This window comes from Nycticebus coucang, chromosome 2, assembly GCF_027406575.1.
Source record: "Nycticebus coucang isolate mNycCou1 chromosome 2, mNycCou1.pri, whole genome shotgun sequence".
NCBI lineage: Eukaryota > Metazoa > Chordata > Mammalia > Primates > Lorisidae > Nycticebus > Nycticebus coucang.
In genome coordinates, this window is record NC_069781.1 from 80,761,851 (window position 1) to 80,787,336 (window position 25,486).

At 40.7% G+C, this 25,486-nt stretch overlaps 1 protein-coding gene across 4 annotated transcripts in view; it reads left to right on the forward strand.

Annotated features, from left to right (window-relative positions):
• The window catches only part of MAMDC2 (MAM domain containing 2), a 172,101-nt gene that overhangs the window by 116,273 nt on the left and 30,342 nt on the right, over positions 1-25,486 (forward strand). For all 4 annotated transcript variants that reach the window (XM_053574798.1, XM_053574768.1, XM_053574778.1 and 1 more), the window contains 3 exons: positions 7-150; positions 4,195-4,460; positions 25,006-25,099. In XM_053574798.1, the coding sequence (XP_053430773.1) occupies positions 7-150; positions 4,195-4,460; positions 25,006-25,099 (504 nt within the window). The remainder of the gene's footprint in view (positions 1-6; positions 151-4,194; positions 4,461-25,005; positions 25,100-25,486) is intronic.

Below are 25,486 nucleotides of genomic sequence, written 5' to 3' on the forward strand. Positions count from 1 at the left end.
GCTCAGATCTTCCATTCAGTGCTATGGAAGCAAGCTGCAATTTTGAGGAAGACCTCTGCAACTTTTACCAAGATAAAGAAGGTCCAGGTTGGACTCGAGTGAAAGTGAAACCAAACCTGTATAGGCCTGGAGACCACACCACTGGCTCAGGTGAGCCTCTGTCCCTGTGTGAACGTCTCTGGTAGTCTTCATGCCTCCTCAGCCAGTCTTCAGTCACACCTACAAAGACACTGGCTTTAAAAAAAAAAATAAAAAGGAGGGCAGCTGTGAAGAAGGAAAGACGATAGATAATCTTGTGCTTGAGTATTTGTAAAAATTTGAGTTCAAGTTGCTGTACTAGCAAATGTTATTTGCCAGTTAATTATTAAATAGCTAAATCTTTAGAAATTATTTGGCTCGTCACTTTAGAGGAAATCAGGGGCCAGGTGCAGTGGCTTAGGCCTATAATTCTAGGACTCTGAGAGGTGACGAAGCAGGAGGATCACTTGAGCTTAGGAGTTCAGTAAGACCAGCCTGAGCAAGAGCAAAACCCTGTCTCTCCTAAAAATAGAAAAATTAGCCAGGTGCAATGGTCCACACCTATAGTCCCAGCTACTCTGCAGGCTGAGGCAGGAGGATTCCTTGAGCCCCAGAGTTTGAGGTTACAGTGGGCTACAATGCTTTCACTGCACTCTAGCCTGGGCAACAAAGTGAGACTGTCTCAAACAACAAAAACAAAACAATGAATCTTCATTTACATGAAATCTTCGGAGCAGACAAATCCACAGGGATAGAAAGCAGATTAGTGGCTGTGAGGGGGTGGGGTGGGGGGAATGGAGTGTTTAGTGAGTATGGGGTTTCCTTTTGGAATGATGAAAATGGTCTGGAACTAGATAGTGGTGATGCTTACACAGCAATGCAAATGCACTAAATGCCACTTTTAAATAAATCAAATAGGAAAATTTGGCTGTATTCTACAATAAAAAGTCTGTTTTGGGGGGGGAGGTTTTTGGAAAATGCAGGGTGGACACTTGATGGATGTATCTGAAGGAGCTCTTAGAAACCGGAGTTTGAGCACTGCTTGTATGGGTATTACCTATTAATTTAATAACATCTTTTGTGGAGCCTATTCCAGTGGAGACAAATGGAAGAGCTTGATTTCAGAGGGTTTAGCATCTCATCCATTTATTTAACAAGTACATTATTTATATACTAGGCACAAGGGTGAATTTACCATGAAGCTGATGAAGCTCAAGTTGCAGGGCACCTCACCAGTACTAGTCCTGGGAAAGATCTTGAAAGGGGCCCTCACAGTTTTGTATTTGTAATTTTGTATTCTGTTTTTTAGAGGTTGCCTCACTTATAGGAATACAGGCCATAAAATCCATTCTGACCATGAGCAGACTAACTGGAAAATCATCTCCAGAGAAACACTTGAGTTCTGAGAACAGTGAGCTGATGAAACAGGGAGCTGTGTAGAGACAAAGACTCTTTTCAAAGCAAGAAAAATATTCAAGTGTCCTAACACCCAGGTACTACAATAGTGAACAAATTTGATATGAATCCTGAACTTGGTGGCTGACAATCATTGCAGTGGGCAAGAGAAACATTAAACAAATGTATACACAATTATAATCACAAGTTTTAGTAAGTGCTATGGGGAAAGAAAAATTTTTCCTCTGCCCTCTCAGGTTCTGCGGCTGGACCTGAGAATTCAACTGATATAAGACAGGCTAACAGAGGAAAAACATGCAAATTTTGTTTAATATTTTTATATAGGAGGCTTTTTTTTTTTTTTTTTTGAAATAGAGTCTTACTTTATTGCCCTTGGTAGAGTGCCATGGTGTCACAGGTCACAGCAACCTCCAACTCCTGGGCTTAAGTGATTCTTTTGCCTCGGCCTCCCAAGTAGCTGGGACTACAGGCACCTGCCACCATGCCCAGCTATTTTTTTTCTTTTTTTTCAGTTTAGCCAGGGTCAGTTTTGAACCCGCCACCCTCAGTATATGGGGCCAGCGCCCTACCCACTGAGCCACAGGCGCTGCCCTACACAGGAGGCTTTGTAAAAAAAAAATGAAAACTTGAAGCAGCTGATAGGCCTGAGAACTTATATACTATTTTTTAAAAAGAATAATAGAATTACAGTTAAATGGAAGACAAAGGAAAAAGGGTTTAAGTTCTAGGGGCAGTAAATTATGGGAAAGTGACTAGAAAATATATGGGGGAAACTAATGAAAGATAAGGATTATTTTAATAAGCTTATTTGTACAGATCCATTTTTGTGTTATTTATAAGAACATTTATAAGAATTTTCTTCCTGGCCAGATGCTGTGGCTCACACCTATAATCCTAGCACTCTGGGAGGCTGAAGTGGTAGATTGCCTGAGCTCTGGAGTTCAAGACCAGCCTGCGCAAGAGCCAGACCCCATCTCTACTAAAAATAGAAAAAGCTAGCCAGATGCAGTAGTGCATACCTGTAGTCCCAGCTACACAGAGGCTGAGGCAAGAGGATGGCTTGAGCCCGAGAGTTGGAGGTTGCTGTGAGCTATGATGCTAGGGCACTCACCGAGGGTGACAAAGTGAGACTCTCGCTCTCAAAAAAAAAAAAAAAAAAAAAAAATGTTCTTCCTTTCCTGATATTTTCAGGCCTATTTTCCTATAAGTGAGGCCACCTCTTAAAAAAAGAATACAGAATTACAAGTACAATTGTTTCCAGGGAGGACAACTAATTCATGGGAAATTTTATGATCTGCTTTTAGGTAGAAAGTGGGAGGCCAGAGACCCCTTCCTAAATTTGCTGTTTTTCAAGGGCCTTCAGCTCAAAATAATCAATATGCTAGCATGGCATGTTTTGGGGTGACATGTTCTGATCCCCTTTGGTGCTATGAAGGAAAGGTAGAGGAGTTTTGAGGGAGAATAGAGGGAAGAATCTAGTTTGGGTGGAGGATTCACAGAAGTTTTGTCAGTGGGAAGCTGCAGTTAGCTGAGAGGGGCGGGAGTGATCCAGGCAGAAGGAACCACATCTGTGAAGGTCTTGAGTTTGGGAAGAGAAGGCCACTCTGAGGAATAGGAAGGTCAGTGTGGCTGGAGCTGCACTGTGGGGAGGCAGGGTAGAAAGGGTAGAGGAATAGGAAGTTGAAGAGGGCCATAAGTCATGGGTGCGGCAAGCCTGAGTAAGGATTTGGGAGTTTTAGGAAGGAAACAGGAAGGCCCTGTTTTAAGCAGAGAAGGTCTCACTTTCTGGCTTACAGACGGCCTCCTTCTTGTTGTTTCCTCACATAATCTCTTTGTGCATGGAGATGACAGAGAGCTCTTGTGTGTCTTCCTTTTCTTATGAGTTAAATAATGGGGTAAAACTAAACCGTATAGCAAAGACCAATGTGCCCAAAAGAAAATTGATGGGGGAACAAGCAGAAAAGGGGAAAAAAAAGTGGGGTATTATTCTTTTTCTTTTCTGCCTGGGCTTTCTAGGATACCTGGACCTATTTTAAGTTGACCATGGAGAAGTGGGGTGGAAGTGAGAGGGGGAGGCTCCTGATCTTATTTTTCTTTATGTTTTTTAGGAGAAAATAAGGGGAGAACACAGATCTTTACCACCTAAGGAGGACTGATTAAAAACTTGCTCGACAGGAGCAAGTTTAACATTTGACCAGAGTTAAGAAGGAAAAATCTGCTCTGGGGCATCTTTCCCCTATGACCAGCATATGACCCAAGTCAGCCAGGAGTCCCTGGATGATCTTATCCTTTTTGTTTGAAAAATGTAAATGACTACTGGAATCTGGGGATATGCAGTAGAAAGTTTGTACTGGTTTATAAAGTTTACTTAGAATTGAAGGTTTTGAATAGAGCAGGAGTTCTCAACCTGTGGGTCACGACCCCTTCGTAACAATGAAAATATATCCTGCATATCAGATATTTGCATTACGATTCATAATAGTAACAAAATTACAGTTATGAAGTAGCAACGAAACTAATTTTATGGTCACGGGTCACCACAACATAAAGGATCGTGGTATTAGGAAGGTTGAAAACCACTGGAATAGAGGCACATAGATATTTTCTGTCACTTAAATTGCAGGCATGAGAAAATGCTTTGGAAAGCCTATGGAAATAGTCTGTGCTGGAAAATTCCACATTTTGTCACGTGCCAACCTATTTTAATAGATTAGATTGTTTTGCATTGCTGTTACACCAGATGCTTTGTCTTGTTCACAGGGTATTACTTGCTGGCCAATACAAAATTCACATCTCAGCCTGGATATATTGGAAGGCTCTATGGTCCTTCCCTACCAGGAAATCTGCAGTATTGTCTGCGTTTCCATTATGCCATCTATGGGTTTTTAAAAATGAGTGACACTCTAGCAGTTTATATCTTTGAAGAGAACCATGTGGTTCAAGAGAAGATCTGGTCTGTGTTGGAGTCTCCAAGGGGTGTTTGGCTGCAAGCTGAAATCGCCTTTAAGAAGCCCATGCCTACCAAGGTACAGTAGAAGTAGTGTATCCCTTGCCAATGTTCAGATGTTGTGAACTCCTGTTTAGCTACTGTCAACTGTTGTATTACCTTCCTCTGCTCAGGCGGACAGCCCTGCCCTCAGCTGTGTGCAAATTAATCTTTCATTCGCTTCTGTGTTCCAGGTCTCTGAATCATAACCACCTAGGGAGTTCAGTTTTTGTTTCTCTCTCTCTTTTTCTTTTTTGAGACAGGGTCAGGCTGGTCTCAAACTCCTGAGCTCAAACAATCCTCCCACCTCAGCCTTCTAGGGTGCTAGGATTACAGGTGGGAGCTGCCAGGCCCTGAAAGATTCCCTGAAAATAATCCAAAGACTGGGAATATATGAATAGTCCAAGTTTATCAGCTGCACTTTAGTTTGAAGCCATAACTCTCTTTCTCTTGCTCTTTCTCTCCCTCTCTTATACACACACGCACACATCAATGGAAATGCTGGTATTAAAAAAGGGGGGGGGAAGGGAAATCAGGGAGCCTCTCCATTGAGGCTTTAAGGTCAAAAAACTAAGGCTCAGCATTTAACACAGGGTGATGAAGCACTTTAAAAAATAGGGAGCCAACTCTGCCCAAGGGAGAATTTATGTAAGGGACCCATCAGCAGCTCATTTTGATAGCAATGAGAAGACTAAGAGAGATCTCTATGGCACGGGGAATGCAGGGCAAGCTGTAATCTCCCACGCTTAGCAGCTCATAAACTTAAGGAAGTTTTACAGATGCAATAAATTCTGTCAGCTACAACCCAGATGTGAAAGTACTTTGGGAAAATTCACTGTGTTTCAGCCTTTTAATCAGCAAATATCTCTTGAGTATCCTCTCTGTGCAAGAAATGGGCCCAAAGAATGATAAAAGAGGCTTTTTCCATTAAACAGATAACTCACATAATGGAAGCTCAATAAGCATTTTTGAATGAATGGACAATCACATACATTATACAAGAATTACCCAAAGTCCGGGCTGGCCAGAGGAAGCTACAAACCTGGGAGAGCTGCAGAACCTTCACAAACATTCTGGACTTCTCTGAGTGAGAACCATCCGGATAAATCAGAGCTGTGTCCATCTATAATGTTCTAACAAGGAAATTTGGTACACCAGTTCTTTCACAATGTCACTTGGCTACTTTTAGTCTATTGAAACACTCACCAGGACACGATTAAATTTTTACAGTGATTAATCAAAGATCTCTGACAATCTTTACAAAGTTGTTCTTTTCCATTGCCAGACAAGAATGGCATGGCAGCCTCCTTGACTAAAAGGGTTAAGCTAATTTATAATAATTCCAGCAGAGAAGCATACAGATTTTACCACAATCTCCCAGGAACTGCTTGTTTATTAGTTTTATGCTAATTAAATAGGTAGTCTTGTTGAAGCTGTCCCCCGCCTAATTCCATCGTATTCTGTTCACTTGACTAAACAGACATTTGGCTCAGCTCCCTGGGCGAAAGAAGAAGCAAATTGGTGTTTCCATTGCCAAGTTCTATCTGTAGCCTAGGCTCATGTTTTTTAAGCTTATTTCCTAGACAATTCCAAATATTTTTTGAGTGAGCCTTTCTTTCTACAAATGTCATCTCACACTTGCAGTATTATTGAATTTCCTCTTTGCTCCATCAGTCCTAGAGAAGTTCAAGCCTCTCTGTGCCTCGTAAAGGCTTACCTAGCATTCCCATTACCAATTATGTAACTCTTACAAGTAGTTATGGTAATATACACTCACACGCACAAATAGACATGCATTAGTCACACAGAGACGCACCAGAAAGTAATGGAATTTTTGCTTATATTTTTAAAAAAGGAGACTGTAATAAGCATTTTTGTTGATTCATTTGGCTCTTTTTAATTCATTTCTTCATTCATTTTCCTTTATTCTACCAGCATTTATTAGGTATATGTTCAGTGCAAGTTATATAAAAATGGATGAGCCTTTGATCCTATACTTGAAGACATCACAGATAATAGAAGATTAAGCAAGCAACTCATGAGAGTACACGTGTCCTGTCACTGTTCCTCAGAGGAATAGTTATTATAAAAAATAATGACAAACAAGAGACCCAACTGAGCTGGTGTTTGAAGGGTTCAGGTTCAGGCCCCGCTGGAGTCTAACTCCTGCTCAGCACTCCACTCTTCTTCCCGTGTCCTCGACTCACAGACACTTGGCCTGTTTAGGAACCTGCCCATTCCTTTACAGTGAACACCTGCTCATACCTGACTCCCATGAAGTTAGGGTCCCTTTTCTAGAGGCTGACTGCTGCTTCCCAGCACCCGCACAGTCTCTCCTGCCCCTCTTCCAGGGTTCCACTTAAAGAAAAATGGATCCTCCCTATAGGAGGCTTCCCTGTCTTCCTACAGTACTCGGAAGAAAATACTCATGGATTTTCTGCCCCAGTGCAGATGAGGAGACAGCACAGTTCAACACTTGAAAACTCTGGGTACATGGATACAAGTCTGAAGGTGGCCCGTAGTTCTCATCAGGTCCCTGCTGAATAGAACTTGCTCCTCAGAGCGTGAGAGAACCCCTTGATGTCCATCACAGAGGCCTGCATTAAATAAGGCAGGAAACCAATGTTCCCTCACTTACATAACATCTACAGGTGGAAATAAACATACAAAAATTATTTAAGACAAGGGATAAAATGAAAAGTCAGATTTTTTTTTTTTTGAGATGGAGCGTCACTTTGTCACCCTCAGTGAGTGCTGTGGGGTCGCATCTTACAGCAACCTCAAACCCTTGGGCTCAAGCAATTCTGATGCCTCAGCCTCTGGAATAGCTGGGACTACAGGCACGCTCCACAATGCCCAGCTATTTTTAGAGATGGGGGTCGAACCTGTTGGCTCAGGCAGTGTACCCGCCTCAGCCTGCTGGAGTGCTAGGATTAAAGGCATGAGCCACCAGGCCCAGCCTCACTTTTTGTTTTTCTGATGTTTTTGCTTCCTGATTTTCTTAAAGTTTGCTCTATTATTCTAAATATTACATTCCCACCTTCATTTCTTGACTCATTAACCATGAAAGATAAGGAGTTTAGCTTACCTATACTATTATTTTTCCTTCTCACATTTTTATAAGTTGTGTTTTTATTTTTTTTAATTTACTTGTTTTTTAACTGAGTAATTAGTTATGAGAATCTTAGTGATGTTTGGGGAAATTCAAAAGAGGTGTTACAGGTACTTAGAAACTCATTGCAAAAGGACACATAGGAAACCAAAGTTAAAAGCAGAAGATTTAATTCATCAAATTGCCTATTTCATAAAGGACACTTCAAGGTTGGAGGTACAGCAATAGAAAAGACAAATCACTAGTCCATGAAGATCTTGGTCTGATGAAGTAGATTGACAAAGAATCTAGCCTCAATGTGGGCCTGGCTGTGAGCCCGTTTGTATTACTATGGATTATAATGTTTATATTCCTGCAATTAAGCCTTCTGTGCTTATGCATATGGCTGGATTTCCCACTGAGGGCCCCCTTGGCATTTTGATTAGGACAGTTTTGCCTTAGTGTGGGGCCATCCCTCACATTACCAGATTTTTAACATCTGAGTCAAAAGCTCTACGCACATTTGGGTTACTTGAGCATAAGTGTGGGTGTGCACCAGGCCTTCAAAGCAAGAGTTGCTAGCTGGGTGTGGTGGCTCACACCTGTAATCCCAGCACTTTAAGAGGCTGAGATGAGAACTGCTTGAGGCCAGGAGTCTGAGAGCAGCCCAAGCAACATAGTAAGATTTAATCTCTGCAAAAGAATAGTTGTAATATTATGGAAGTTGAGGCAGGAGGATCTCTTGAGTCCTGGAGTTTGAGGTTGCAGTGAGCTATGATGATGCCTCTGCACTCTAATTTAGGGGACAGCATAAAACTCTGTCTTTAAAAAAAAAAAAGTAAGATTTCCTGCTGAAACTTTGGAAGATCTCAGGTGACATCAAAGTTTGTTACAGCTTGACAATGGAACTTTCAGTACCAGAATCGAGTTCGGATTTGAGCTGATAATGAGGACCATTTCCAGTTTTTTTTTTTTTTTTTTTTTTGTAGAGACAGAGTCTCACTGTACCGCCCTCGGGTAGAGTGCCGTGGTGTCACACCGCTCACAGCAACCTCTAACTCTTGGGCTTACGCGATTCTCTTGCCTCAGCCTCCCGAGCAGCTGGGACTACAGGCGCCCGCCACAACGCCCGGCTATTTTTTTTTGGTTGCAGTTTGGCCGGGGCTAGGTTTGAACCCGCCACCCTCGGCATATGGGGCCGGCGCCCTACTCGCTGAGCCACAGGCGCCGCCCCCATTTCCAGTTTTGAACAGACAAAAAGACATTAAGAGATGAAGGACATATCTTGACACCACAAAATCCATTAAAACATATTCATTAGGCAAATATTGGAAGTCATGTTATCAATAGCATTATTTAAAGTTTCTTTTGATGAAAAATTAAACTTGACAAAGGTAAAAGTCCTAAAGGGTTACAAAATGGGATTGACACCTTTGAGCTTGATCACTGGACAAACAGCCATCAACTAATATTTGAGAGAATACTACTCTGTGCCAAGCACTTTTTAGCACACAATAGCAAACAAATAAATGCCCTATTTTCAAGTTATCCTGGCATTGCACCATCTCAGCGTCCACAGCTGGCCCCTCCTCATGTGTTTGGAGCTCTGCAGCATATACCAGCTCAGGCAGAGGCCACAGGTGGAAGGGCTGTTTTTGTTTTTGACTTTTCCCTTGGTTCCCTGTAACTTTAATACACTTAACCATTATGCGGATCATAAACTTTAGGCACTGTCTCTTGACACCCCGCTATATAAGATGCATACATTTACACCCCTATACTCCCTTTACTTCGGTGCCCCCTCCACTTCCCAAATTCTCACAAATATACAATTACTTTTACATTGCTTGTAATATTTATATTCCTACAATTAAGCCTCTGTGCTTATGCATAGGACTGGATTTCCCTGTGAGGGCCCCCTTGGTCTTTGAATAGGACAATTGTGCCTCAGTGTGGGGCCATCCCTCACATTACCAGGTTTTTAACATCTGTGATTACTGTAACAACCAAAATTATCTCTACATATTTTTAAGTGGCCCCAGAGGTTCCATCCTATCTTTGATGAGAACTTTTGGTTTATAAGTTGATTCTGAAAACTGAAATTAAAAACCACCCCACCTGCCATCCATTCCTGCTGCCCTGCAATCTGCCCTCTGTCTGGCAGCAGAGTTATCCTGATGCAACCCTCCCCTGCAGGAACCCTTTGGCTTCCTGTTGCTCTCGGGGAAAGGGTCTGTGTGCTCTGTCTGATATCAGCCACCTGCCCAACTCTGTCTGCCTCTCGCTGTATCTGTTCTAATCACACTCAACAGCTGATTCCTGAGACATACTATGCTCTCTCCTACCATGGGTGGTTGCATATTCTGTTGCATCTGCCTAGACTCTTTATTTAGATATATGTTATCAACTTAAATCTCACTTACTCAGAGAATCCTTCTCAGACCACTTCCCCCACCACCCTTAACCAGCATGTCCAGGTTAGGGCTCTCTGGGCACCCTATAATTCTCCTTCATCCTCTTAGAGTCAGCATAGCACAGTGGTTAGGAGCATAGACACAGGAACCTGGCTAGTTTTAAATCTAACACTTGCTATCTTTGCAGCCCACTCTTTGTTTTGTCTTTTTCATTTTGCAGGGAGTGCGATGGGACCAGCCTTGAACACCTGGGTTCATGCAGTCCTCCTGCTTCATCCTCCCAAATAGCTGGGGCTGCAAATGTGTGCCACTGTGCCCAGCTAATTTTTTTTTTTTTTATTGTAGAAACAGGGTCTTACCAGGTGGCCCAAGCTAGTCTTGAACTCCTGGCTGCAAATGATCCTCTCCCTTTAGGTTCCATATTCACTGGAATTATAAGCATGAGACATAGTCAGTTTTCTTAATCTCTACCTTCTTTACTTTCCCATCTTGAACCAAAACCTAGCAAAGTATTCGGCCCCCTGTTGATTCTCTATAACTGTCTGTTGATTGTCACATTGTGAGTTTTGATCAGGTGTTATAGACGCTGATGCCCAAGTGTTCCCTCAAACCATGGAAGGCACACACTCAGAAGGAGATGAGTGTGCAGGAAGTTTATGGGCGTGTGCTCTTGGGATCACAACTAAGGAAGGGAAAGGAAAGAAGCAGAAGCAGGCGGGGGAGCTGCAGGGCTGCACTGCATCATCAGTGAAGGCTGCATCTGAGCTGCAGAGGGCTCCGAAGCTGGCACGCCTTTCAAGAGTGTGCTGAAGTAAGAGATAGAGTCTTTATAGTCCTGTCTTGATCAATCATGAGGTGCTGGCTACCTCAGAAAGAGATGTTGCTTTGAACAAGGCAGTTTGTATTCGGCCAAGGCACTTCCCAGAAAGGTCTAACAACCTGGCACTGTCTGCTGACAGCAATGGCAGCAGCTGGGGGAATAAGCCTCATTCCCAAGGGCTGGGTGGGGCAGCAATGATAGCACCTACTATACCATTAGGGCAGAATCTCTTGGTATAGGGTCTGGGAAGTAGTGTTTTATAAGGAGCACCAAGAGATTATAACAGCATGGAGAACTATTGCTCTAAATAGCTCACCACGATAACGCAGAAAAGGAACAAATAATAAGAAAGACCATGTGTTGGTCTTTCAGGTAGCTAGGCTACCCTGAAACCAGCCATCATAGACAGGCAAGTTCTATGTTGCATAAATGCGTGTCTATGTAGTGTCCATGCTCAGGTCCCCCACCCTGAAATGCTGAGAGACATTCCTGTGACCACATGGCTGGCAGGACCAGAGTTGTATGAATGGTCTTCCTGCTCCTAGGTAACTTTTCCATTGTGAGTGACTCAGAAAGTTAGAGTCAGATCAGTAGTCCTTGTGTGTACTCTATCAGCCAGGAAAGCACCATTAAAGCATCAGAGATCAAGAGTTTCCCAGAAATACAACACCAAAACCTGTGTGATTGTTTCCCACATGTGGTTTCTGTCCACACAGAGAATGTGGTTCTCCAAATATTCTTGCCATTTAGAAAGGAGTTTATTTAAGTCACAGAGACCAAAAATAAGCATGTGGTGAACACTTGTCAGCTGTTACAGTCTGTCCAGAAGCTTCTATTGGCTGTTTTTACAGTATAATAACTCAATGTTTACTTTAACGAACTCCAAACTGATGACAGTTTGAGAGATTTTTCTGAACCTATTTGGCTTACCATACATTTTATAATAGTTTGAATTTTTAATGACTACAATTCTGAAATGAACTTGCAGGAACATTTAAAGGGTTCCCAATTCAACCCGGTTCAGAACAAGAAACAAGTTGCCGTTTATCAAGTACCTACTCTGTGCCAGGCAGCACAGGTCCCCTTGTTTAATCCTTAAACATTATGTTACAGTAACACATTCAAATTTATGAGTGAATAAGCTGAAGTTTTATGAAATTAAAATAGTTTGATTCTTCCTGGTTTCTTGCCACTCTCCCTCAAATTCCAGACAAAAATCTTTCACTGAAACCTCTAAAACTCATCTCAAATACAACCACTTCTCTTCTCCCCAGCCACCACCCTGATCTAAGCTGCCGTCATTTCTCACCCTAACTACTTCAGTTTCTTTCTAACTGGTTTCTCTGCTTTTCTGTCCCTCCCCCTCCCCCTTACTCTCTCCCTCTCCCTCCAGCAGCCAGAATCATTTTCTTGAAAGAGAAATTAGATCATGACATTCTCTTGCATGAAATTGTTCTGTGCCTTAGAATAAAGTTCATCCTTTATTGTGGCATATAAGCATGATCTGTTTCCTGCTGACTTCATCTCTCTTTGTTCTGCGTGACCACATAGTCACACAGTCTGCACAGTCACAGGCGCTTCTCTCTGGTCCTTGGGCCCAAGGCCTTTTCTGCACCCGAGCCTTGTGCTTGCAAGCCCCTCTGCAGAGGAAGCTTCTTCGGCAGCCATTCCCATGTCAAACTGGTCCTTGTGGTTCTGTCCCAGGTCAAGTGCTTCCTCTCCACGCATCATTTCTTTCCCCATCCCAGTTTATTCCCCATTAGATTACCTGGTTTATTTTGTGCATAACATTTATCTCAATCTGAAATGATCTCATTTATTTACCTGCTCTTTATCCATCTCTCTTCTCTCATGAAAATGTAACTTTCAGGAGGACAAGGACCTTTTAGATCTTATTTTCTCTGGTCTTATTTCTCCGCTGCATCTGGCACTGTGCCCTGAGGCAAAGTATGTCATCAGTAAATTTCTGTTCAGTAAATGTTGTTTGGTACCTACGTGGTCAATGAATGAATAAAAAGAATGAATGAGTGGACTTTCTAAGGTTGGTAAGTGGCAAGGCTGGGTTTTAAATCATAGCATAGCCAGCTTTGAAGGGTGCCCTTGGGTGGAGGGTATTTGGGGGAGATCATGGTCTCTGTCCAGTCTTAGGGAAGGCCTGTTCTTGTGCACCTGAAGAAAGTGAGGCTCCCGAAGCCTATCTTGGGGTAAATGTACCTTCTGTTATTTTATTTACTTCTCACAACACTCCTGTGATGGAAGTATTTCCCTTAAGTGTCCTTGGCATCCTCAGACGTGGAGTTAGACTAGCCTGCGGTTACCCAGGTGCCATAGATCAAATGCCTAACCTAAGCCTATCGCATGTGTGACACTGATATGGGAAGGAGCCCCTGTCTAGGTGCTTAGTGTCCTCACCACCCATTCCTAAAGCCAGTCAAGGGTGACTCATCAGGACCCAACCCAAAGACAGCACCGGCTTTCACAAACATTAGTTTCGCCTCTCACTGAGTTGTCATGGGGGACCAGCACTGAGCTGAGTGAGGGGCAGCCTGGGCAGAGCTGGAAAGAAGTCAAGACTTTCAGCCTCTCACCTCTGATTTCCCTCACCCCGACACCTGCATGCTACCCTTCTTTTCCCCTATTAGCAAATGCCCAGGCTATTTGAAGGACAATGGCTAATTAGATTAATAACTTCTTGCTGTCACCCCTAGATAGTTTAATTCCTTTAATTGAGGAATGAAGCAATTAAGTGTCTCCCTTAGATAGCATTCCGGCAGAGTAGCCTTATGGAGGAATTCTGTAATGTTATCACAGCTGCCAACAAAAGGGACTTTATCGAATACTTGCCAGTATTCCCTTTGATGCCACAGCTCCCTAGGAACAAAAGCATTATAATACCATTTAACAGAAGAGGAAAGCTCAGGCAGAAAATTAAAGATAGTCCCCAACATCACACAGCTGTTAAGTGGCAGAGCTGAGGAATAGATCCAGGTCTTTTGAATTTAGAATCCATGCTTTTTACACTAAGCCTAAATGCCTACCAGTGGCTAATGTCAAAAGTGTAGTAGCGTCAGGTGAGGACGGGAGCCCAAAGCTAACTCTCAGGATTTCTAAAAAAAATTCGGGCTTTATTACTAACCCTCAGTTATTCTATTTTAGAAATAACCTTGGCTCCTAACAGGCTAATGTTGGTGCTCCATCATTACAGAATTTCTGAAAAATCACTCATTACTCTCTCCTGACGTTTGGCTTTTACAAAAAGCATTTTGGAGTGAATTGTTCTCTCTCCTCATTATCTTCATTAGTGTAGGAAAATCTTGAGGTAACTGTTAGCTTTCTATTGAGTAAAAGGGAAAAACAGATCCAGAAAACCATTTCATGATTCCTGTCTTTTCAAAATATTTCCCAAACATTAGAACAATTATTGTAGGCGGTTCATGATTACGTAAAAGCAGCCATTTCTGTAATGACGTCTAATACTATTAAAATAAAGGTTCATACCTGACCTTATTTTCAGCTTACAGAATACTTCACAGCAAAAATCAAGGTGCAGAATTATCCACATACTAAAGAGATGTTTCCTATGAAACCTTATGAGGACCAGCACCTAGAAAAAACATTCCTTGGTCTCTTTCTCTCTGTTCAGCTAACTTTAATGGATTCTGACTGTGTGTCAGGTGCAATGCAAAGGCCTTTACCTGATGTACCTCATTTGATCTTCACCATGGGCACATAGGGATACTACTAGTATGCTCATTTTACACATGGAAGAAAAGTAAGGCTCAGGAAGGTTACATAACTGGCCCAAATTATAGGTTCTTAAGTGGCAGAGGAGGTGTCTTAAGCATTATGCTATATTTCCCCTCTAATCCACAGCTCTTCTTTGTGTCCAACCACCTTGAAGGTTGACTCCTCCTAGGAGTCAAGGTTATTGGCTGACAGAGTATTATCCTTGCTCTTATTCCAAACCAACCCACCCATCTATACATTTGATCTCACCTTCCTGCCTTCTGTAAGACTTTATTTCATCACTTATTTCCTCTCTTGTAAAGCTCCAATCTCCATTAGTCCTTTGCCAGCACGTGTTGGTCTCCTGCATTTGACACAAATGAACAACCTACTTGTCTTTCACCTCAGTGCCCATTAAGCAGCCGCCCCATCCCATTCATTCCTTTACTCTCCAGACTTTTGAAAGGTGCACCTTCAACTACTGCCTTTGCTCCACTTCAGTTTCTTATTCCTCAGACCCTCGTCTTCTGTTCTCTTTCTTCCTCTTACAATGCTTCCTCGGGGCTTTTCAATAGCAAAGTACTTCTCGTTGATCTTGCTGTAGAAATCATCATACGCCCACATAACCTGAAAAAAATTGACACTTCTCTCAAAGACCGTCTCACATGTTCCTTCCTCTTTGAATCCTTTATGTCATTGATTTGTGTTTCATGTATTGGAATGATATTTTTATAATTAAAGAGCCCTAGTTTAGGACAATGAAGGCTTGGCCAGACTCTGGCATTGACTATTTAAATCAGAATTTCATGTCACCTCTCTGTGAAATACGGACATATTTTAAGATGACCCTAGGTCTCTTCTACCTCCTGTTATATTTTTAGCCATCGTAAGGGCAGAAACTGTGTTTTAACATTGTGCAACACAGTTCTTGTGGATTTCTTTTTTCTATTTCTTCATTTCCTCTCACAAAAGTCATTTCCTCTTTGGAAAATAAAGTTGAAAGTTAAGTCTATGATTCAGATATCCACTTTTTTTTTTTTTTTTGTAGAGACAGAGTCTCACTTCATGGCCCTCGGTAGAGTGCCGTGGCCTCACACAGCTCACAGCAACCTCCAACTCCTGGGCTTAAGCGATTCTCTTGCCTCAGCCTCCCGAGTAGCTGGGACTACAGGCGCCCGCCACAACACCCGGCTATATTTTGGTTGCAGTTTGGCCGGGGCTGGGTTTGAACCCGCCACCCTCAGTATATGGGGCCGGCGCCCTACCGACTGAGCCATAGGCGCCGCCCCAGATACCCACTTTTAAAACCTTCCTTTTAATTGTGTCCTTAAATAATAAAAATGTGACTAAGTGTAAAATACCTAGGGTTCTGAAATTTTTTAATTTTAGGAGTTCACTCAAATAAAAGAATGAGTCTAGAAAGTTTCTGTAGAGACTTTTACATAGGTAGCTATTTAACTGCAAAGTACCCTGCTATAAAGGGATTAAGGAACCACAAAACCAATGTGTAAAGAAGATACATGAGAGAAGGTGAATTTCCTATCACATTTCATGATGTCTGGGAACATTGAGAGAAGACTGTTCCAGGATATTAATGCCCCAGAATTATTAAAGCAGAGCAGCTGAGTACAAAGTAGAACTAGGAAGGTCATTAATTACTGACAAGGTAATCAACACATTATAGACCAAATTAAGGTGGTTCTGTACACAGAACAAGGAAAATTACACTGTCAAGTGGAATAAATGTTAATGTCAAATTGAATAAAGGGTATAGGAATGGAATAGAAGGCTACTTTTCCATTTTTCAAGCTAAACTCAGCATCACTTGGTGGTCCAGGAATTCCACACGTTACATTAAATATGAGTGAGGCAGGATTCAGATACTCTTATCTTCCCCCGTTTCATTTCCTTTCAGGTGTTTGTTGAGGGCTTCTGTATTTCATGTCAACTTATGAGAAAATTGCTGAAAAGACTGATTACCATGACAGGTACTTGCTTGACACAGCTTACATGAGCTTATTGATGTCAGTGCATTCTTTCATGAACTTCTTGAGTAATTAATTTCACGGAATATTGCTGGACTGGCGATTTGTCCTCCCGGCACCATATGTGATATGTGTAAAGACACATGGGTATTCTTTCTTTACGGTTTTACTAATAACCTTAATTAGGTAAACATGTATTCCAAGGTTTGTTTATGAATCGGAAAACACTACCTCTCCTCCACACTCTCAAATTTCGGTCTCGTGAATATTTCATGGCCTTACTATCACTACATTTCAAGGGAATCTTTTCCTAAATCCTAGATGACACAGCATTCTCTGTTTATGCTTACATTGAGATTCTCTGGAGATCCTCTGGTTTTCTGAGCTCGTCTAGGTAAGTATTTTCTGGCCTTTTTAGCCATCAGCTCAATTCACACAATTGGAGTGGATAGTTCCCACATTGATAAAGACTTTCTAATTTCACCAGGGAGAAAATATCTTATTTCCTTTTGTACTGGTATCCCCATATTTTTTCCCTCTCTTGTGTTCTATCTCCAGATATTTTCTGCTCCATCTTTTCAGAACCCAGCTTTAGTAAAAGTCTCTCTACCAAATCCATAAGCCATGCCCTATGGTGTCTCCCATCACACCACAGATGGGTCACAAGCTTGTATTTTCAGCATAATATCAGTTTATGTGTGTCTCTACACAATTCTCAAGGGAAAATTAGTATTTGTGACCTTCCCATTTCATCTCAGTCTTCAAGTTATTTGGTTCTTCCTTTGTTTTATTCAAGCAAACCCGAAAGGCAAATATCAAGCCAGAAAAATAAGTTTGCAACATATATGACAAACTCTTAATACAGTTAATAAACATGAATGAATTTACTCTAATAAATCAAAAAGGATTCTCATATGCTCTGGTTTGGGGATAAATTGATGACAATTTAATTATGTGAATCAAAAAGAAAGGACCCAAACATGCATACCTTTTGATATAACAGTTCTACTTATAAGAACTTATCATAGAGGAATAATCATGGTTATACACAAAGACTTACCTATTAATGTTCATCCCAGTAATGTTAATATTGAGAAATTGCAAAATACAAATTTGTCTAGTTTTAAGGGTTGGATAAATATGTTTGGGCACAGTTTAAAAGGGGTCAGAGTTATGTAAGCTTTAACCTGTAACTCTTTGTCAAGTCAGAGATTTACACCTTGCCTTGAGAATCAACAAAAATCAAGCTAACAATTGTCTCTATGTCTCAGACATAAGTAGGGCAAAGTCCACATTCCTGTTTGGGCGTTAGCCGGGGAACGCTAAACATGCCTGCTGTCTTCTCCAGACCCAGGCGCTATTCATCTACAGCACAGTGAGCCCTTGAGTGTCAAGAGAGAAACCTGGAATCTTCCCCATTTTTGCCGTTTATTGATTGCCTGCTGTCTGTCTTCATGTAGGACTGACAATTTTATATCTTCATCCAAGTGAACCACAACAATAACTCTGAATTATGATGGCCATCCTTGGATATGACAATTAAATTGGCCTCTATACTACATTACATCACATTGGTCAGGAAAGTGTTTGACCAGATCTCCCTAAGGGAGGTGGGCCAGAGAGAAACTACACTGTATGCCCACCTCAATATATTATTTTTTTCATGCAAAATCACAGGGCAGCGCAAAGGACCATAAGAAGTCACCAAATGGCCACCTGCTTTCCTGAGGAGTGTATGTTCAAAGCAGGAAGGCATTCACACCTAATTTCCTTCAGTGATAATAAGAGATCTATGGGATAATTTTATCTAATAATGTCCCCATTACTAGGATGTGGAATTAGAGAATCTAAAACACTAAAAATAATAGCATCTTACCCTTTGTCTAATGTTCTTTTTTTTCAGAAGCTTTTCAGTGCTTCCTCCCCCACCCCCACCCCCTTTGGATCTTCCACATTAATTGTGTGGGATTAGTCATCTCTGTCTCATGCTGAAAGGAATGGGACTTTGGAGTCAGACAGGCTTTGCTCCCAAAATAAAGAGAAAAGTGTGAAAAGGGATGAAAATGAGGTTGCAGGTGTGGAGGGGAGAGGGCGTGGGAGGGAGCTTTGAGGACTCCCTCCAAAGGGTGTACATTCTCAGCACAGAGAGAACAGAGAAGGTCATGGCTGCGGTAAGAGAAATGCTGCCGTGGAGAAGAGAAGTTATGACTGGTTCAACTTCAGCCAGTTCTGAAACTCAGCCACAATCCATGTAAGAGTCAGGCGCCCGTGCTGAGTTATAGAAATCTCTGTAAACATAAGGGAATGTGAGAGGAAGCTGGTTGTCAACACAGGTCAAAGATATGTTTGGTCTAGCAGGGTGGTGTAATGCAGGATGCTCTAGCTCTGGTGTAATGCAGGGACAGATAGGGAGTCCAACGCTTCATCCCCCGGTCTGCAGCCAGCTATTGTATGAGCGAGTATCACAGGCTATTGGGACCATTTCCTCATTCTAAAAATAACTGATTCTGAGGCCTCTTCTGGAACCTCCCCTCCTCTTACAGTGCCCAGCAGATCCAAAAATAATGCTGATTTCTAAAATCCATGAGTTGAGAGATTTGGATGTTTACCACCCAAATAGCAATAAAAATATTAAGCTGTAGGCCTGTAATCTGTCCCAGGTCTCTACCCCAGACCTGAAGGCTCCTGGGAGCAGAAAGTCTCTCACAGTGGGAAATGTTGGAAGCTGCTCATTCTTTGTTGCTTATTAAAGCCAAAAGTTGAATTAAATCAGATGAGTGTTTAAAAAAAGAAAAAACAAAACAGATGCGTCTTTAAGAAGAAAGTGTTGGTCAGCTAAAGACTTATTTAAAAACACATGGTCATTCTGCCTTTTGTGGGATATGCAGACCAAATATAGGAATAGCAGGAGGCATGTTGTAACAATTTAGCAACTCTTTCCCAAAATTTCTAAGAATGCTAAAATCTCACACTCAATGAAACTGCAGTCATCCTATCTCTAGGGATTTGTGTAAGTTCCTAAGAATCTCGATGTTGGAATTTTTGTTTTGTTTGGCTTTGTGTTTTCTGAAATTCCATTACAACTTATTGTCAGGCAGTTTAAATGAATGCAATTACATTCTATAGTGTATCTTGAAATTGTGCCAGTAGCGTCTTTTAGAAGGGCTCTGGAATTTCACTGACTGAATTATAGTAATTTTGTGAATGACTATGCCACCAACTCTGTAGTTGACATCTCCAAATTTATCTGTGCAAATGATTTTAAAGGATTTTAGTCTCATCAGAAGAAAAGTTAAATTTAACTCAGAATCAAATGATCTAGTAAATTATTGAGGTTTACCACTCATAATAAGAACTTAACTAGGTTCATTATGTGAACACGAGTAATTTATGATGTTGGCAAAGAATTAAAGCATGTTTATCTGAAGAGAAGGCAATTTCTGGAAGCTATCATTCACATGCTAATTATAGGTCTAAATAGGGATCTTCAGTTGGTAAAGTAGATGGCAGATTAACCGAACAACCTGAACCGCTGTGTCTATCAAATAAGCCATGGAAACTACTCTAAAAGGCAGTGAAAAAAAAACAACAAAAAAACAAACAACGGTTAATTCACCCTGTATGTAGCTCTAAACAACTTCTTTCAACTGCACAACAAAGGTTTTTTTTTTGTGGGGGGGGGGACGAGGAGGGGTTGAGACAGAGTCTCAAGCTGTAGCCCTGGGTAGAGTGCTGTGGTGTCACAGCTCACAGCAACCTCCAACTCTTGGGCTTAAGTGATTCTCTTGCTTCAACCTCCCAGGTAGCTGGGATTACAGCCACCCACCATGATGCCCGGCTATTTTTTGGTTATAGTTGTCATTGTTTGGTGGGCCCAGGCTGGATTCGAACCTGCCTGCTCTGGTGCACGTGGCTGGAGCCTTAGCCACTTGAGCTATAGGAGCTGAGCCCAAAGGTTTCATTTAATCATATTCCGTAGCTTTCTACAAAGCTTGTTTCTTCCCCTGGCAAAAATCCTATTTGTTGTATTTGGTAGCTCTTAAACTATAACATTTCTTAGAGAGAAAATCTGTTACCCCAATTCTGTTAAAATCTAACCTGATTTGGTTTGAGAAAATGAATCTTGACATATCTATTTCTGTATTTTTTCTTTCCTGGGTACCTAAAGCAGGAACTTTGCCGGACTTTTACAGGCCCAGGGGCAGGATGGCCCCTTTGATTAACATAACCTTAGACTGGATTTCTACCACACACCCTCTCCACAGCAACTCTCTTTCCCAAAATAAAAAACTTTAGAAGAGAGTTGAAATTATATACTACAAGTTGTAATATTACTGCGAAGTTACCTTTTAGGTTCTGCTATGTGTCATTATGTTTTTTCTAGAGAGTAATCATTATTTGGAAGGAAAAAAGATGAAAACAAAGAGGAGATTCTATTGCCCTCTGATAATTGCAGTTTTTTGAAATAGAAAATTGGAACCATAAATCCCTGATCTAGGAACTTTGCTGGACTTTTGTAGGCAAAGGTTTTTATTTGGGGGAAGAAAGTTGCTGTGGAGAGGGTCTGTGTAGAAATGCAGTCCAAAGCTACGGTAGGGAAAGGGGCCAGATTTTCCCCGTGGTCTGCAGGGGGATTATGCAGTTTGAGTATTCGTCTGACTGCCTTGTGTTTCTGTTCCTTTAGCTTTGGTTCCCAGGACTTGAAGAGATTCCATTGCTGGTTAGAATCAACACGTGATGATGCAGAAGAAGAGAAAGCTAACTCGATCTAGTCCATTGATGAAAACACTCTTATTCTGAGTGGGGAGAATAAGTAGGTTGAAATCAGCAGGGAATCAGAGATTGCATATAATAGGAATTTAGTAAGTGGGAGTTTCTATAATCCACATAGCAGTTTTCTACTATTCTTGACCAGTGATTCTCCGCCAGGGAGATTCTTTACCCCACAAAATATTTGGCAATGTCTGAAGACATTTCTGATTGTCAGGACTTGAGGGCGACACTGGCAGCTAGTGGGTAGAGGTAAGGATTGCTGCTGAACATCCCGCAATGCGCAGAGCAGTCCCCCACAACAGAAAATTGGCCCAAAATACCTGTAGTGCTGAGGATGAAATACTCTGTTGAGGATTTTTAAAAAATGATAATGTCGGGCGGTGCCTGTGGCTCAGTGGGTAGGGCACCAGCCCCATATACTGAGGGTGGCGGGTTCAAACCCGGCCCCGGCCAAACTACAATAAAAAAATAGCCGGGCGTTGTGGTGGGCGCCTGTGGTCCCAGCTACTCAGGAGGCTGAGGCAAAAGAATCACTTAAGTCCAAGAGTTTGAGGTTGCTGTGAGCTGTGACATCACAACACTCTACCCAGGGCTTCAGCTTGAGACTCTGTCTCAAAAAAAAAAAAAATGACAATGTCTATTTTTAGTGTAATAAAGAATACGTTAAGTAATATTGCTGATCCTTACTTGACTATATTTAACATTATTTCTTTGCAAATATGTTTGTATAGCTCTCTATTCACTGCCTATTTGTGTTTCTAAAGTTTAGTCTAGGTAGGTTTCCTCAACAATGAATATTCTCCATCAAAACAAACATATTAAAGTATTCCTGGTACCTTAGGACTGGAACTTTGAGTACGCTGAAACACATTGATTTACAACAAGTTTCATGTACTAACTTTTAAGTGATTTACATAAAATCAGAAAAAACTGTGTAAGAAATATCATTTTACCTGGGGCCTCCTCTTTTCCCCCCCTGAGATAGATATTAATATACATTCAAGCTAAGATTTTTTTCTAGTCTTTAGAGATTTTCTACTTGCTTTGAATGAAATGAAATATTGTGGGGTTTTTTTAAAAAAGATCTGTAAATAAAGAATTTAGACCATAGCTAATTTCCTTCTTGTCACATTCTTAACTGTCCCCAGAAGGAGAGCTTTTAAGAACAGGCCAGGATGTTTGGCTTTTTCTTTGTCCTGTCTCAATCAGGCCCACTCAACATCTTGCCCAGTCACCAACTGTCCTAAAATAACCTCTCCACCTCATGCGGCCTACAAAATGTAAACTGGTAGCCCCAAAATAGCTGACATTATCAGCATTATTAATAGCAGCTGGAAAATCCAATGTGTTAAACAAGCTGATCTTTCTTTTATGTGTTGGAATGTGGACAGACAACTGCTCAACAAATTTGAGGCATGAGGCCACAGTTTGAATCTAATCAGAAACTGACTGACTTTAGGCTCTTTAACCAGACAGAATAACACGTGGTCTGGCTAGTGTTCTAAGTGTCAAAGAGCTCTAACACAAGAAAAAGCTAGTGGCCTGATAGTGTCCAAAACATCTTCAACATTTCATTCAACCCACTGCGGCTGTTCACAAATTGTTTGAGATGACCATAAAGAGTATCTATTATATTGGCTCTCAAAATAGACGATGACAATCTAGGAAATAATAATTACCAAGTCATTATTCCACCTCTGAATCATAGCTCCCCTGATTTTTTTCTTTTTTTCAAATATAAATATAGAAAATAGGAAGAATGTTTGTTTAGTACCCATACTTTCATGAGTCTAGCATAATTGTTATAAGTTTGGCAAATTTTTCAGACTTTTTCTATATATTTACAGATGAGTTAGGTATGATTTTATTTTATTTTATTTATCCATGTTTTTCCACTGAACATTCTGAGAGGACTATATTTCTCTATTAGTGAATAATATTTACAAGTCATCAGATCTGATGATGGGCTTGTTTCTTAGATTGTTAATACTATATTTTCTTCTGTTTTTGAAATTTTGGGTGTTTGCTTTCTGATTTGGTTTAATGGTCACTATAAAATAAACACTAATAAACACATGAAAGCAAGTTAACATATCTCTTTCAAAAAAGGGGATATTTATTTATTTTGAAAAAGTACTTTTCAGTTTCCTGGTAAAAAATAGACTTAGAAGCTGCCAAAAGGAAAGAAAGCCAAGACCTTTCTCTTTGCAGCACAATTAAGTCAATTATTGAGACACATTAAAATGTCCTTATAATAACAAAAATTGCATTCAGGGCTAATGACACAGACCATTGCTTTGTAAATGGGAAATAAGTTCCCAGGCTTACACCCTACAAGTATCAGATTTTTTTTAATTTATTTTTTATTGTTAAATCATAGCTGTGTACATTAGTGCAATCAAGGGGTACAATGTGCTGGTTTCATACACAATCTGAAATATTCTCATCAGACTGCAAGTAACAGATTTTAAGGTCAGATAATCTGTAGAATTTACAAAGATGAAAAAAATCAACAGAAGAAAATGACAAAACAGCAACAACCAAAAAACCCACCCTGTTTTGTTTTGTTCTTTGTAGTTATACATTGTTAAAACTCTAAGCTTTTCTTTTCATGTTTGAAGGCAGTATGAATACAGTGAAAATAAACCTTCACACATCTTATAATTAGTAATTATCATGAAGATTTTGGCTTAAGACATATTATATTTTACATACCAGTAAGCTGTCCTATGATTTTGAAATTTCTTTTTAAGTAAATTCAACATTGTGATAAAGCTAATCATCAAAGAGCAAAGGGACCCTACAGTCATACAAATAAATTTAAAACATGCATTCTGCCTATTCGAACCTAAAAAAAAATCAAATGTTCTCATTATTTATAAGTTGGGCTTAGTTTCTGCTATATCACATATTATCTTTGTTGGAATTGAGATTTATAATTCTTGGATGGAACTGGACCGCATGGGCTTGTGCTACTTACTCAAAACATGGGAAGCAGTTTTGTAAACTGAAAGGACAACGAAAATATAATATAATAGCTTTATAAAGTGCTCTTTGCTCATCATATGTATGAAAAGTACCCTTAAAAAATGGCCTAATGGAAAGAAATCCAAGACTTCTCTCTCTTTCTCTGGCACAATAAATATAATAATTTATGGTATGGATTTGTTTCTCCTTCACATACAAAACAATAAAAATGTTTGAACTGATAAAATAACTGTGTTTAGGCCTTTTATCAGCAATACCAACAGGGAGCATAAATCTTTGTCTTTGGAAATGGAGTATAAGTCTCCAGATGGCAAATCACTGGGACTTTGTTCACCACGTGAATGAAGCAACATCGCCAGAAAGTCATTTCAAAAAAATCAATAGTGTTGTACTGGAAATGTTTGGAAAATTCTTGGAAATCCATCAACTCTATATTCTTTGAGAATTATGTGGAGAAAATGTTTAAAACCTGATAGGCTTTTCTCTGTCCCTCAGTTCACCTCTTGCTTTTCTCATTCTTCCTGTGAATTCTTCACAGAGTGCCACTGGTTACACCATTCCTATGCACAGTTTTTATGACTCCACACACAAAAGTAAGATAAGTATCTCCAGGATCATATATAAACGATAACCATTCTTTGTGCCACTGAGTTCTATTATTCCTAGGGACAATGAAGAAGTATTTGTGGTTTGCGTAGGCATGCCTGCTGTGCTAAGTAAATCCCAGGTTGTGAGAGTTTCCAATTTTCAGGGAACAGAATTTACGGCTTTATTTTTATGAATTGCAGGTGGTGTTCATGAGTCTGTGCAAAAGTTTCTGGGACTGTGGGCTTGTAGTCTTGGACGACATTACAGTGCAGTTGGGAAGCTGCTGGTCTCCAGGTAAGACAGCAGTCATTTCAGCTCTTCGTCTCCCTGGCAGATGCCTCCTGTTTCTCTAAGAACCACATGCGTGTAATCTGTGCTAGTCAGTCCTTTGCTTTTCTTGGCAAAAGTGTCTGCTGCAGAACTGTGCAGTAAGCTTTGCAACTTAGAAATGGTGAGTTGGATGTTATGTATGTCTTTGTTCATGTGACTTCCCCCCTTATTTTCATTTGTAAGGGGGATTATGGAATAGCTACCTGAATATAGAGCATAATACACATACAATCCTTGGCATAGGATCGGACACAAAATTGTTCTTTATGAACAAATACTTTCTACTGTAATTGTTTCTGTTCTTATCAATGTTGTTGTCTTACATGAATGAAGATTTTCAGCAATATTGAA